Here is a 13,110-nt window from a genome sequence, read left to right on the forward strand (position 1 = left end):
ATGAATGAAATGATGCGCTCAGGGTACAATGGTGATGTTCTTGCTGACAGTAGCCAAAGTTTACACTGTTAAATGTCTTATGGCTTACTGGACCACTGTTTCCACAAGTCATCCTACTTTCAAGGCTGCACGCAACTAGTCCTCTCCCTTCCTTCCCTTGTTTATCTTTTTTTCACCCCTTTATACCCTTGGCCTCATGTAGGGTAGCAAACCGGACGTGCGTCTGTCTAACCTCCCTGCCTTTCCTTCTTCTCTCTCTCCCCCCCCCCCCCCCCCCTCTGCCATAAACATCAGCAACATTACAACGCCTTAGTTTGCTAAATCCAACCTCGGTTGGCTGCACCTTTTCTATTATTATTTTTAGAGCACAAGGTAAGCCCTACCACTCGTAATCACCTCTGACCTTCTTCAACGTAGAAACAAAATAGGGAGGCTGCTGTGTTATTGATGATGGAGTTCTTCAAATGTACACCGGTTGCGAAAGTGCGCTTCAAAGTCTGGGCATTCTCTGGGCCCTATTGATTGACTATCGCAAGGTATTGGCCACGTATTTGAGCTAGGCTAAGCACTACCAAGTCATCCCCAGCATTATCCAGAATTTATTGATTATTGATCTATTAGCTATTGATTGGCTATCGATGACTGACTAAGCATAAGTAGTCACAACCATGCTTAGGTAGACTGAGCCAGGCTTAGCTTCGCTAGTTCACAGTGGTATGTGCCATTGAACCTAGACCCTTTCTGCACTACCGCTAGTATTGGCCCACATTTTCTGTTCACACGTTATGGACTAACGCTCGGCTTAAACAGCTCTGCTGTTAAGAAAAAGAAAAAAAACGAATACTTGGGGAGCCCTTCTGCCATGCGACAATAATCATGATCTGGTTTCCTAGCGTTTCATTTCTTGAAAACTCATCACTCGGCACCGCCGCGTTCGTGCAGTGGTTACGGTGTTCGGCTGCTGACGCGAAAGACGTGGATTCAATCCCAGCTGCGGCAGTCGCATTTCAATAGAGGCAAAATGCTAGAAGCCCGTGTAAAGTGCCATGGCAGTGCACATTGAGGAACCACAGGTGGTCGAAGTTTCCAGAACCATTCACTGCGGCGTGCATCATAATCACATTGTGGTTTTAGCACGTAAAACCCCAGTAGTTATTAAGGCGAAACTTTTATGTGTCTCATGCAGAGGTCTCCTTTAAAGAGTTGGCAATGGCCTTGTCGAACACCCCGCGTCGCTGCAGATGGCAAAAAAATGTCACGTGGCCCTATGGAAATGCACACCCGATCACCTGTGGCGCATACGTCGCTTCATACCCAAAGTCGTGATATGCGGGTATGCGCTCCTCGGGGTTTTACCTGTACCGAAAGCCTATCATTTGGTAATGTATAACCTAATGTGTAACTTAATGTATAACTCAATGCATGACTAAATTTGCACCAGGCTTTCACCTTCAAAGGTTACAAAGAGTGTAACGCCGAGCGGAATTTTTAAACATTGGTGCTCGCCACATTCCCATCAAGAATACCGACGACGGCACAATGCCGCCCTGACGAGTAGCTTTTGTACATTGTTGCTACTCACTCAAACCGTGAGTAGCAACGACACAAGCAAGCACACGCACAAATAAAGATGCTAGTCCGCCATTTCCCGCAGTCCACAACAAGAGGTGGCGCCTGGTGTCGAGAGTATTGGAGTGCCCCCGCAGCCTGCGTGCGAGGCTAAAATAATCTGGTCTATAGGAATGGCTGAACTGTGAAATCCTTGAATCACTAACTCCCCTTAAAATTGTTTTAAAAATTAGCGTAGCTTGCACTAGTGGCACAAGGCTAAAGAAACAGCGGAGCTGATCGGCCCCTACCTGGTCCTGGCCTTACGGGTTATGCTTTTCTGGAATTTATTGATTATTGATCGATTATCAATTACATGTTGATTGGCTATCAATTGGCTATCGCAAGGTATTGGCCACGTATTTGGGCTAAGCACTACCAAGTCATCCCCAGCATTTTCTGGAATTTCTTGATTATTGATCAATTAGCTATTGATTGGCTATCGATTAGCTATCGCAAGGTATTGGCCACGTACTTGGTTTAGGCTAAGCTCTACCAAGTCATCCCCAGAATTTTCTGGGATTTATTGATTATTCGATTAGCTATTGATAGGCTATCGCAAGGTGAAGCGAGGCGCAGCTGTGTGCAGTGACGTCATCGCTAGGCGAGTTTTTGCGAACGCTACGTGGGGAAACGAAAAGCTTAAACAGCTCCACTGTTAAAAACTGCAAACAATGGTTTATGGAAATCCTTCCAGCGAGAAGCGCATTTGTTGGTCTCCTACCTTTCTGAGTGTGCATCTCTTCCCCCCCCCCAGCTAAATTTCCCCATCAGCTATGCAAGACTATAACTAGCCCAACAGTTGGCCCTTCTTCCAGCAATTTGTGTAGCACCTTGCATGATCAAATCTCCATCACTGGTGCCCCTTCGGATGCTGCACCCCTTGAACATGATTTGCCATCTGCCTAGCTCTTCTCTTCATCCACAGAGGGCACTTCTGTTGCTTTGTGAGGGCGTGATCATTGCAGCCATAGGTAACTGGAGTAGATAACCAGAGAAGGGGCAGAGTGCTAGATTTTGACTTTAAATACTGTAATGCACAAGTAGGCTAAGTGACTATTTATCATCACTCCAATTCAGAGGGATGCCATTATAAATTGCAATCATTTCACGTGCTACCACAAGAAGTTTGTTAACTGCTCCCGAGTTGCTCTCTCAGTAACCAGTACTTCTGCAAAATGATAATGTAGGTACTCGGAAGCAGGTGGGGTCCAACAGACCATGTATGTGCTTTCATCTCTTTTTGTATGATTAAGTGAATATTCTGAATATCAACAAATTCTCATGCAGAATACGAACTGAATGACTAAGACTCCAATTTGCATTTTAAATCTTGAATGTTCACTCACCTCCAGTGTATTCAACTGCATGGCAGCTGCGCAAGGAATCTGAATGGTGATCGCAAGCTTTGGTAGGTTTTATGAAGGTATGTGGCTGGTGGGATTTAATTTACCATAGCAAATTTCGTTGTTGTTATTTTTGTATTCTGTCCCCATCAAAATGCAGCCAAGATGTAATTATTTGTTCATGTATTTAGTTAGGTCTGTAACCTCCCTGCTGTAATGCCCTACGGGGGCGATGCAGGTAACTAATAAATAAATAATAAATAAAACTAGGTTCAGGAATCGCACTCGAGACCACGTACTCGGCAGCCTTAGCCACCATGGCGGGTCAGTAAAAAATGAGTGTACGCACATTCAAACATGCAAAAAAAATTTATTGATCAAAAATGCAGCACCAGCATGTCTTAACTTTGACAGGAAGCAACAAATAAATAAAAACTAATCTGAAGTTGATTTACTCGAGGGGCTCCTAAAAAATAGGAAAGAAAAGATGCACTCTAACGTTTCAAATAAGCCCGTTTTTTTTTCAATAGCAAGTATTCAAATGGCCACTTTATCAATGTTTGGTGCTCACAGAATGGATCGGCAAACATTCATGTGCTGTCGGTAGCAAACACAGTTGCTAAAAACATCAAAGTTGCAATACAAGGCAAACTGATACATGCTGCATGTTCAAATTGATAAAGAAAATGTTGCTGTCACAGACATAAGAAATGGGGAAAAAAAAATAGAAATGTTTACAGAAAGATGTCAGACAACTGGAAAAACTTGCCGCTCATACATAAACTCTCTCCTCTGAATGTGTCTCCAAGACAGCGTACAAACAACAACACGTCAACCTCCTCTCTCTCTCATCAACAAACAATGCCATCACATTTTGCAAGCATACACACACACTTGATTGTTTCTTTTTTTATTCTCTTGCTCACTCTCCTATCTACATTTGCTTCATAAAAATGACTCCTCCATTCTTTCCCTCCCTTATCATTTTGGTCTAGTCTATGGAGCTCGCACAAAACTAGAAACATTCCATTCTTCAACGCACTGCCACTCAAAAACATGAAAGCCCCCCGGCACACACTCGTGGACCACGGCCACCATGGCAACTTGGTGCTACAACAAGTAGGCACACTCAGTTGTAGTGTTTGCTTGGAAGCTACACTCACTAACACTCGGCGTTGCCCTGAACACATATGATCATCACAAATGCAAGTGCAAGAACTTGTGCTATGGCTTCCCTCCTATTTTTTGTGAGCAACTGCTGCGCACACTGCTACACTGTGCCGTGCTCGTAACACAACAAGACTTGGAACAATTTTTAAAATTTTGGTGGAAAGGTACTGTTGGTTACTGATGCAATGAAAGTCAATTTTTTTCAGGCACTGCCTGATTGGTAACCTCATTTTAACAGCAAGCCGTACATTTTCAACCACTTTGTACATGCTGCAGACCTTGTCAATTTGAAGTAATTGAATTGCTTGCAGAACAATATTCATTCGCAAAGCCAAAGTATCTAATGAAAGCTAAAGCTCCCTCTAGCATATCTTGCAAAGCATCTGCGGAAGTAGGCTAGAGGGGCCAACGTCTACTCGCAATGCGCATACAACAGCTCAAGAATCGTTCAAAGGAACACTGGCAGATACTTTCGAAGTTACGTAAACCCAACCACATGCTTCTCGCACATAGAAAGGTGACATATAGCGAGTATAAAAGTTGGGGAAATGCAGGGTATCTTAATTTTATATAAAGGCTGGTCTCGAAATGCCAGACCTAGCATCATCAACATTACTGTGACGTCGTGACACAGAGCTATATTTGCTGATGTCATGTAGATTCCTAGCTTTATTGACTGACGTCAATAAAGCTAGGAAACATGATGTTGCTCGTAAAAAATAAACATAGCTGTGGCAACTGTAGAGATCGCTGGAATGAAGTGAGCCAATGCATAATGACGTCATGACAAATCCACCTCCTGTGTAGCAAAACCGGAATTCCTTTCTAGAAATCGGTGTATTAGTAAACTATGTGAGGTGCTATGATGCTTGCTAGTATATATCTTTCTAAGGTTTAGAGGGCTTGAACCTTAACTTCGTGCAGAAATGTGACAATTTGAAAATGTGATGTCAGTACTCCTTTAAAGGAAACTTTTCATGCTGATCACTTTTCTCTACATGGTAATTTTTTCCCAATAACTTTTTTTAATGTTCACGCCAGAACAGAACAATTTAATCCGCAAGTTTCATTGTAGCACAATTATGAAGTGAATGAGATGTGCGAGTAAGCCAACAATAAGTGAACCAGGATCACAACAAGGCATCTAATTAATTTCACCCACTCTGTTCCCAAACACGAAGCTGATTTGAAAAACATCTCAGCTTGCTCCTTTCCTTGTTGGTTTCACTGCACAGAGTTTGTAGCAACAGGAAAGACAAGAAGACATGCAATGGTGGTCAGCTTTTCAACATTTTTACGTCAAAATGCACGATAGATTACCCTAGCTTTAGATCTGGGTCTTGCTCTCTAAATAAAATAAAACATTGGGCAATGTTAAGTTGCTCATACATGGCTATCGGAAACTATGTGGGACAGATGAGAGCATGGAAAAGATGCAAGTGCCAAGTTCAAAATCTTTGTAAGAGAAGGCAGATAGACATCTATGCACCAGTTGTACTTACTAGTTGTTTCCACTCTTATTTTTATAAGTTCTTGCACTAAATAATTGCAGGCAGGGCGATTTGTAGTCAGTTTTGACACCTGCAGGTGATGTGACAATCAGCAAACCCTACACACTTTGGCCAATCATTGTGTCCCAATTCTGAAACATGGGGCCTATGGGAAATTTTGTAACTTGCATGAATGAAGAACTTGGCATTTGGTGCTTGCGTCCATGTGTCATTCAATCCTTTACTCTTGCTTTTTTCAGATACTTGTAACATTAAATATGTTTCACAGGCAGCTGTTGTTTCAGCAGCTCTATGCAATAGCACCTATGGCAACACAAAGCCCTAGATGAGAAGCATCGATTTTACAGTATTACAGTATATATTGAGGAAGCTCCAGCCATCTCTAGTTATACAGATATTTGTGGTACTCACCATATCTGCATTTGCAGTCCTCTAAAATGTATTCGTTCATGCAGACAGGCCTGCATTATCTAAGTTCCACAAATGCATTTACACAAATGGCATTTCATAATGAGAGCTCAAGCTTTACACCTTTGGATGCTTGAAATGTCTTTCCCATTCCTACATGCCCCACAATGGATTGCATCGGCAGTAATGATTCAACCTCTCAGAAGTACAAAATTGTCCAGCAAGCAAAGACCAGTCGAAGGCAAGAACAAATTTCTTACAAACACACATACATCATGAGTGCTTAAAAAAAAAAAAAGATATATGCAAAAAAAGAAATTGTAGCATGTGACAGGTTACAGAGCACCGACAAAAATCACTTCAAGCATTGCCATCAATCCCAACTACCGACAGCAGTTCAACGTCAAAAGGGATTTCAGACGGCAACCTTTACATGGCTTAAAGAATGTTTCTGCACACACAAAGACACTCATGTTTCCAAATCCCTCTTTCTCCCTGTCCAACCCTCCATGTAGAGCCCTTGACTTGAACAGTGCTACTTGAAAGTACACCCGTGAGTAAAAGTATACGGACCACAGGGTCGCCGAAAAAACTGAATTTCTTCGTAATTATCATGCATAAACTGAAATTGACGAGTACCCTGGAAAGTTCACAATGCCAAGTTTGGACAGCCGTCCTCAATTTCAAGTTTCATTCGCAGGCTGTTGAAAAAATCGGCTTTCTCGCGCAATCCCTGGTCCGTATACTTTTGCTCACCGGTGTACATTCAGAAGGTGTGAGCATGTGACAAAATGAGCATTCGTGCGTCTTGCAGGTCATGTGTCAGTGGTCATGAAGTGTACGTTTTCAAGGCATTTATTCACTAACTTGCTGCAGTGATGGCATTACTCCACTCAACGCTCCCTCCCTCTCTCTCATTTAATGAAGTGGCAGGAAGGAGCAACAGGCAACACAGCCAGTTTCCTGCACTTAAGATTGGTTTGCACTAAAGGCAAGTCACATTAACCTCACCGAAAACCATGACTGTGGCAGTACCCTTGGTCTATACACACATACGCACACACACGCTTTCCATAAGGCAAGCCCTCTGTACAGCAGTACCCTGTTGCACTGACATAGTGCCAAGAAGGACACAGTGGCCAACGTATGTCGGCAAGATGTCTTCCTTTTCTGGCTGGTGCCACGCAGCACTAACCACTTTCAAGTAGCATAACAAACAGCATTCCATTCACAACACCTCCACCACACATGATCTCTCGTTGGTGTTGGTATTTCACTTAAAAAAAAAAAAAACTCTGCACACTTATCACAGCTTCGAGACTTTCTTCCTGTCGCAGATCAACTGTTCCCTCTTGCGTATCCATTCAGGAAGTTTGAGAACCAAAGGCTTTTTTTAACACTGCTTTTCTTTCTGCATTATACAACTATTTACATGACGAAAAACATGATGCCACTGCTATCATGACCAAAACACCAACCAGGAACTGCTTCCAGAGTTGTGTGGGTGATAAACATTGACTGCGGAGTGTTTACAAACTAAAACTAGCACAAGACAGACAGCATAGCAATGTTGATGACATGACCAGGAAAGTGCCCTGTGGATGCAGAGATCACTTTTGATCACCGGCAACTTGGATAGCTCCTTTCAGCCGAAAGTAGGAACCTTCCCTGCTCTGAATGATGAAGAGTATACATATCGCACACAACCCAACCCGGAGAGTTGGTGTCTGCACATGAATATGCCTACAGTCATTATCTGCGCTTGTGCTAACTACCGAGAGAGATTCCTAAAATGAAACAAGCTTCTGGCCTCAAGTATGCAAACTAAGGGTGACGCACAGCGCAGAAGTATAAATAGGACAGAAAAAAAAAAAAAATTCACACGGTTGGCTCACAATGTTGTGCAGTCACCTTTTCTAGGGTTTTTCGATTAATCATGGGTATTTCCTAGTCTACTTTTTTTGCTATGCAGTGACAATTTCAAGGATTCCCTGAGCGGGGAAGAAAAACTCAGAATTCTGCTGGAATCATCTGACTTGCACGCTCTCTGTAGCCAAAACCGGTTTTCATGACAGACCATTTTAGATTTGGTTGCTATTCACCTCCTTCAAAATCCTGTGCTACTAATGCAAACATTTTCTCATTGCAGTGGTGCTGCAAAGCTGACTCACACAATGACTGCAAATGTGCCCTTAAACTCTTTTTGGTATTTCCAGGCTGATCACAAAACTACGCATCCAGAGTACAGTTGCAAATTTTACACATTAAAGCTCAAGGTGGCAGCAATTAAATGATCCCAATTAAAACTGTCCTCATTGTTAAATAAAGGTGATAGGAAGATCTGTACACAAACATTGCTTGGATGGGTCCCAACAAACCAAAAATTAAATGTTTCATTTCAAACACTGAATTTTGGCCCTCGGAAAGTAATGTGCAGACAGCTTGCATGCCAGAAATTTTTTTTAATGCATGCCACGCCGTATCATTGGGCTGCTTACAGGACTGTCACATTAGGCACATGCAGCACTGGTCGTTATCATAGCTGTACAAATGTGTGCATATATCTACACTGAATTCGGATGCAAAAACAATGGTCACTGAAGCTTCATGTCTCCAGGCATCTCGGTATGCTGACTTAATGGCTCTTTCTTGCTACTCCGTTTTTTAAATAATGTGACCACTGTACAGGTATGCCTAGCTCACTTTTATTATGCTCAGCCTACCAGGTGGCTTTGACCTCTGGTCTTTTGCTTGCAGCTAGCTGCTGGATGCAAATAATTTTTTTTGACACCCCTTTGCATGAGTACATATTACAGGGAAGGGTCTACATGTGGCAAGGATGAAACAAGGACACAACACAACAGAAACACACGGTCAGTCATTTTTTCTTGCGCTAAGTACAGGAGGGTACTTAGCGCAAGAAAAAAATGAATGCACACCAACTAGCCCACTTCATAGCTCTTCCACATGGCCAGTGTTTGTGCGTTCTAGTGCATCTACATATGTTTTGCATACCAAAGCAATCAGCAGCGAAAGCTAGTCTGGTGTTCCACGTTTGAAAACGATTAACACAGGAGTGGGCTACTATGATGATGATGATGATGGAAGGACAAAATAACTGTAGACACAGCGAGAAGCACAATGATCACACACTGCACTACCGTCTGGAAATTTGTCTGACCTGCAGACATTACAGGAGACGCGCGCTCTTTGCGGATGGTGGTAACATGCCTGAGCTTAGCAGCAGCCAGAAGAACATAATTGCCCCAGCAGAACAGAAAGCTGGGCTGATGGAGGGACCATCTGGGGCTGAGTAGGCCCCGTAATGCACCCTATATGGGCTTCACTGCTAGTGCTGCTGGTGCGGCTGCAAAATGACTTGCGTTTCATTCAAAAGCAGCCACAAAATATTTAAAGGCCAACTGCTACGAAATTTCACTTTGGCTAAATTGGTTATAAATGAGTAGTACTATATACTATTAAAGCAATCTTGGTGGTGTTTTGTGTGTTTTTTAAAGCGCAGCTCTTAGGGACCCATTCCTGCGGCAAGCGTCGGCGTCCCTCAGCATAACTGAGCGAACAAGCACAGCGAAGGATGAAAGAGCGACTGCAGAGCACAGTGAAGGATGAAAGATGGCGATCGCGAAAGAGCGCGAGGAGGAAAGCGGGTGAGGAGGGTGCAGCAGAACCATGAGGCGGAAAGCGGAGGAGGAGGTTATGGCGAAAGCATGAAAAGCGTTGTGCCAGGCAAGACAGGCTCTGCAGCGACGATGGCTATGAGATGGCACTAGAGTAGCGCACATAGTCTGTTCACTGATGACGCCAACATTAAGGCATGGGGCGAGCACGTCCACCGGTACCATATATGGAAACAAAACGCTGCATGAGTGGAGGTCTGTCTGCGGCTGCTGCTGTGAATCGTGCCCACGTGTCACCTATGCGCTACCTCTCGCAATCTCCCGATAAGTTGGGCAGTCGCACCACAGCTTTCTACGTTTGCAACGTGCGCCAGCCAATGTATCGCGAAATGAAAACACGTGTAGAGCTGCACTCAAATTTCGCATTAAGGAGTATTGTAATCCATCGGCAAATTTTTAATTTCCAATTTCGACATCAAGATCGTCTATTTTTGCTAGGTTTTCGTGGCGCATCCACTTCTATTCCAAACATAATAGTTTGCAGGGAGGCTGCTTGATATCTACTCTATCTGAAACTAGGTGTTTATTACGTCGTCCAAAATTTCATTGCAGTTGGCCTTTAAAAGGGCCTTTGGAGCACAGAATTAGAAACAACACTACATCTCTACAGTGGCAGCACTTGGAAACGGCAATGACATTTAAGACATATTACCCACGTTTGACAGTTTTCTACCAGGTTAATTCATCTAGCAGCAATGCAGTTTGTTTTTAGCTCACACAAACAAGTGTGTAGCCCTCTTCCCCCTAGACCAAGGGGTAGTTTGGCTTTAACAAACAGTCTAGTCGCTGGAACCTCAAAACAGCAAGAGGAGCACTTTGCAGGAGACACAGGATTGTTTAGCTGACCGCAGAGCATACTTCATTTAAGAAATTCTTCATTCCATAGGTGTAACGCTGTCCATCCCACTCGACTCAAATCTAGCACTGTCCTTCGACTTTTGTACAGCGTACTATTACTATTTACTTCTTTTAATGAATGCACCGAAAGACCCTCTATTTTCTGGACAGCAACAACTCTGCAAAAGCTGCTTCATTGAGCTGATGACACAATCTAAACCAGCATGAGCATGTATAGCAAACTCTATGCCAATAAGTTGTATTATGAACAGGACTAGTACAAAAGAATTTACTGTTTTCCTCCAGCAGTCTTCAAGTAATGGACCTCAGATCAGCAATCAATAACGTTAAGAGTCTCAAAAGCGAGTGGTCACTGGTCAGATCATTGTACTGGAGTACATGCAAGTCACATTGCAAGTACGCATAAAAGAAAAAACCATTGCACTCTTCTGACATAATGAATTGACTAAGCAAAGCTTTTTGTTTTCTTTGAGGAGTGAAATTTCAATGTGACTCCAGGGGGAGTTCAGGTCTGTAGTGCACATAGGCAAATCACTGATGTACTAGCAGTGCTTGCTTATGAGGCCCCTTATCCAGCTAAGTTATAGAGAAGAGAAAGTAGATTATTTCGTTATTTTCCTTTCAGTTTAAATTACACTGAAGTGCATTACGAGTCACTGAATGGTCCATAAACTATGTTCATACTATGGTTGCGGTGTTCTTCCTGGGAAAATGTTAAATATAATTGGCCGAAGCGATATCAACTCTGTAAAAAATTGTACTTCAGTGCAACAAAGCCAGGTGGATCCATGAAGTTTAACAATAAAAGGATAAATTAGGCAACTGTGCTATATGAAAAATTGGTTCTAGTGCTTAAAAAAAAAAAAAAAAAAAGGTATACACTGAACACAACAAAGCCAGCAGATTATTTCCTGCAGCTCAAGGCGCAACAACTTTTTCATGTTTCTATGGCAAATTCCACAAGCAGATAAAGAACAACCTTTAATTTCCAGGCATTTCAAAATGTACCGCAAAAACTCGCATATAATATAGACCCAGATATAATACACAAGGTAAAATTTTGTAGCTACAAAAAGGAAAAAAGGGAAATAGATTTTCCTGTGTACAATGTGACCAATAGTGTTTTGTGTCATAGCGTGTTCTTTTCTTTAAAGAAGGAAGGGAATATATATAATTCTAAAAAGCGCTTATAACACTAAACACATTGGTACCAGGATACAATATCAGAACCAAATTTCACGTGAAAATTTTGGGTGATACATTCGTATTATATGTGGAAGTTTACAGTGCGTTCACAACTTATGCTGACTTGGTGCAAGAATGTGCACTTTGCTAGTGACTCCCAACAGATTTACCTCATCAAGTCCATCAGGCAAATATGTGATCTCGCAGCAAATCAACAGGAAAGAAACAAGAATTCTCAACCACAAGAGAAAAGGAAAAGCTGCTCACGATCAACCAGTGGATTACTGCCATTGTAGGTGCAGCCCCAAGGGTTGGTCGAGGAGCCAGTACAACAGTGTCAGCAGATCAAGTAATGGGAGCCCTTGCGGAAGTTGTTAGAGAAATTCTGTCACATTTCTATTGACCTTTTGTTGCATTCAATAGACTTCTGTTGAAATACAATTGAATGTCATGCATGATTTTTTACAAGGAAGCAAGGTTGTGCAACTACGACAAAGACTGTCAGGCCTCCCTTGTGCACGTCTGTTGTTGCTGCTGTTGTGCGAGTGGTCCAGCCTGCTGCTCGCCACCTGTCCGCACCAGCGACGGTGGTTGGTGAACGGTGGCACAGTTTGAGTCTGCTGTGGCACCCTTGGGCTGCAGGTACGTCCGCAGAGGCAGCGTGGTGGGTCGCGGGAGCCTGCCCTCCTCCTCACCGTCTCTGCAGTTGTCGTTGATGTCCTTGCTCTGAAGGAGCGGAGACGTCTCAGCGTCTGCAGACACAGGCCTGACCCGGCAGGCCCCGTCCACCATCATCTGCACCTCTGTGTTGACCGGCAGCTTGTCCACCCAGCCTCCAGCATTCACTAATTCAGAGTGTGCTGCGCCTTGGCCTTTGTGAACTGTCACCGTTGCTGCCTGGCTATTATTGTCCCATGATCGGCGGCCAAACAGTCCTCGCAGAACACGCCGCTGTGGTCTACTCTCGGCGTTGCTGGCATTGTTGGAGGCCTTGCTGTTGCTTTTCCGGAATATGCTTCCAAACGGATGGTGATTCTGCCTCTCTGAAGGCTTTTTGGCAGCAGCCTGCAGTTTGTGCCCGTTGCCTGCGCCCAGAAGTTATGGTTCAAAGCTTTGATCCAATAGAATACTTTCTGGTAACACAAGGAATGCGAGAAAGCTAAAAAAGTTTGCTTAACTTTCATTTCAGCTTATGTGCTTTCTCAATTTAAAATCAACGCTACTCAATGGCAAAATGAGGGTCAACAGTTGCCTTAGGTTGTGTTCACCTTTACAGCGAAGCTGTTTATGCGGACCCTGTGCCGTCGTTGTCGGACTTCGCTAAGA

The 13,110-nt window shown here is 43.3% G+C and overlaps 1 protein-coding gene across 1 annotated transcript in view; it reads right to left on the reverse strand.

Annotated features, from left to right (window-relative positions):
- Positions 1 to 3,316: 3,316 nt before the first annotated feature.
- The window catches only part of LOC119456216 (bone morphogenetic protein receptor type-2-like), a 120,134-nt gene continuing 110,340 nt past the window's right edge, over positions 3,317 to 13,110 (reverse strand). Inside the window, 1 exon segment of the mRNA XM_037717855.2 lies at positions 3,317 to 12,869. Coding sequence (XP_037573783.1) covers positions 12,286 to 12,869 — 584 coding nt within the window. The 3' untranslated portion in view covers positions 3,317 to 12,285.

Source organism: Dermacentor silvarum, chromosome 6 (assembly GCF_013339745.2).
Source record: "Dermacentor silvarum isolate Dsil-2018 chromosome 6, BIME_Dsil_1.4, whole genome shotgun sequence".
In the NCBI taxonomy this organism is placed as follows: domain Eukaryota; kingdom Metazoa; phylum Arthropoda; class Arachnida; order Ixodida; family Ixodidae; genus Dermacentor; species Dermacentor silvarum.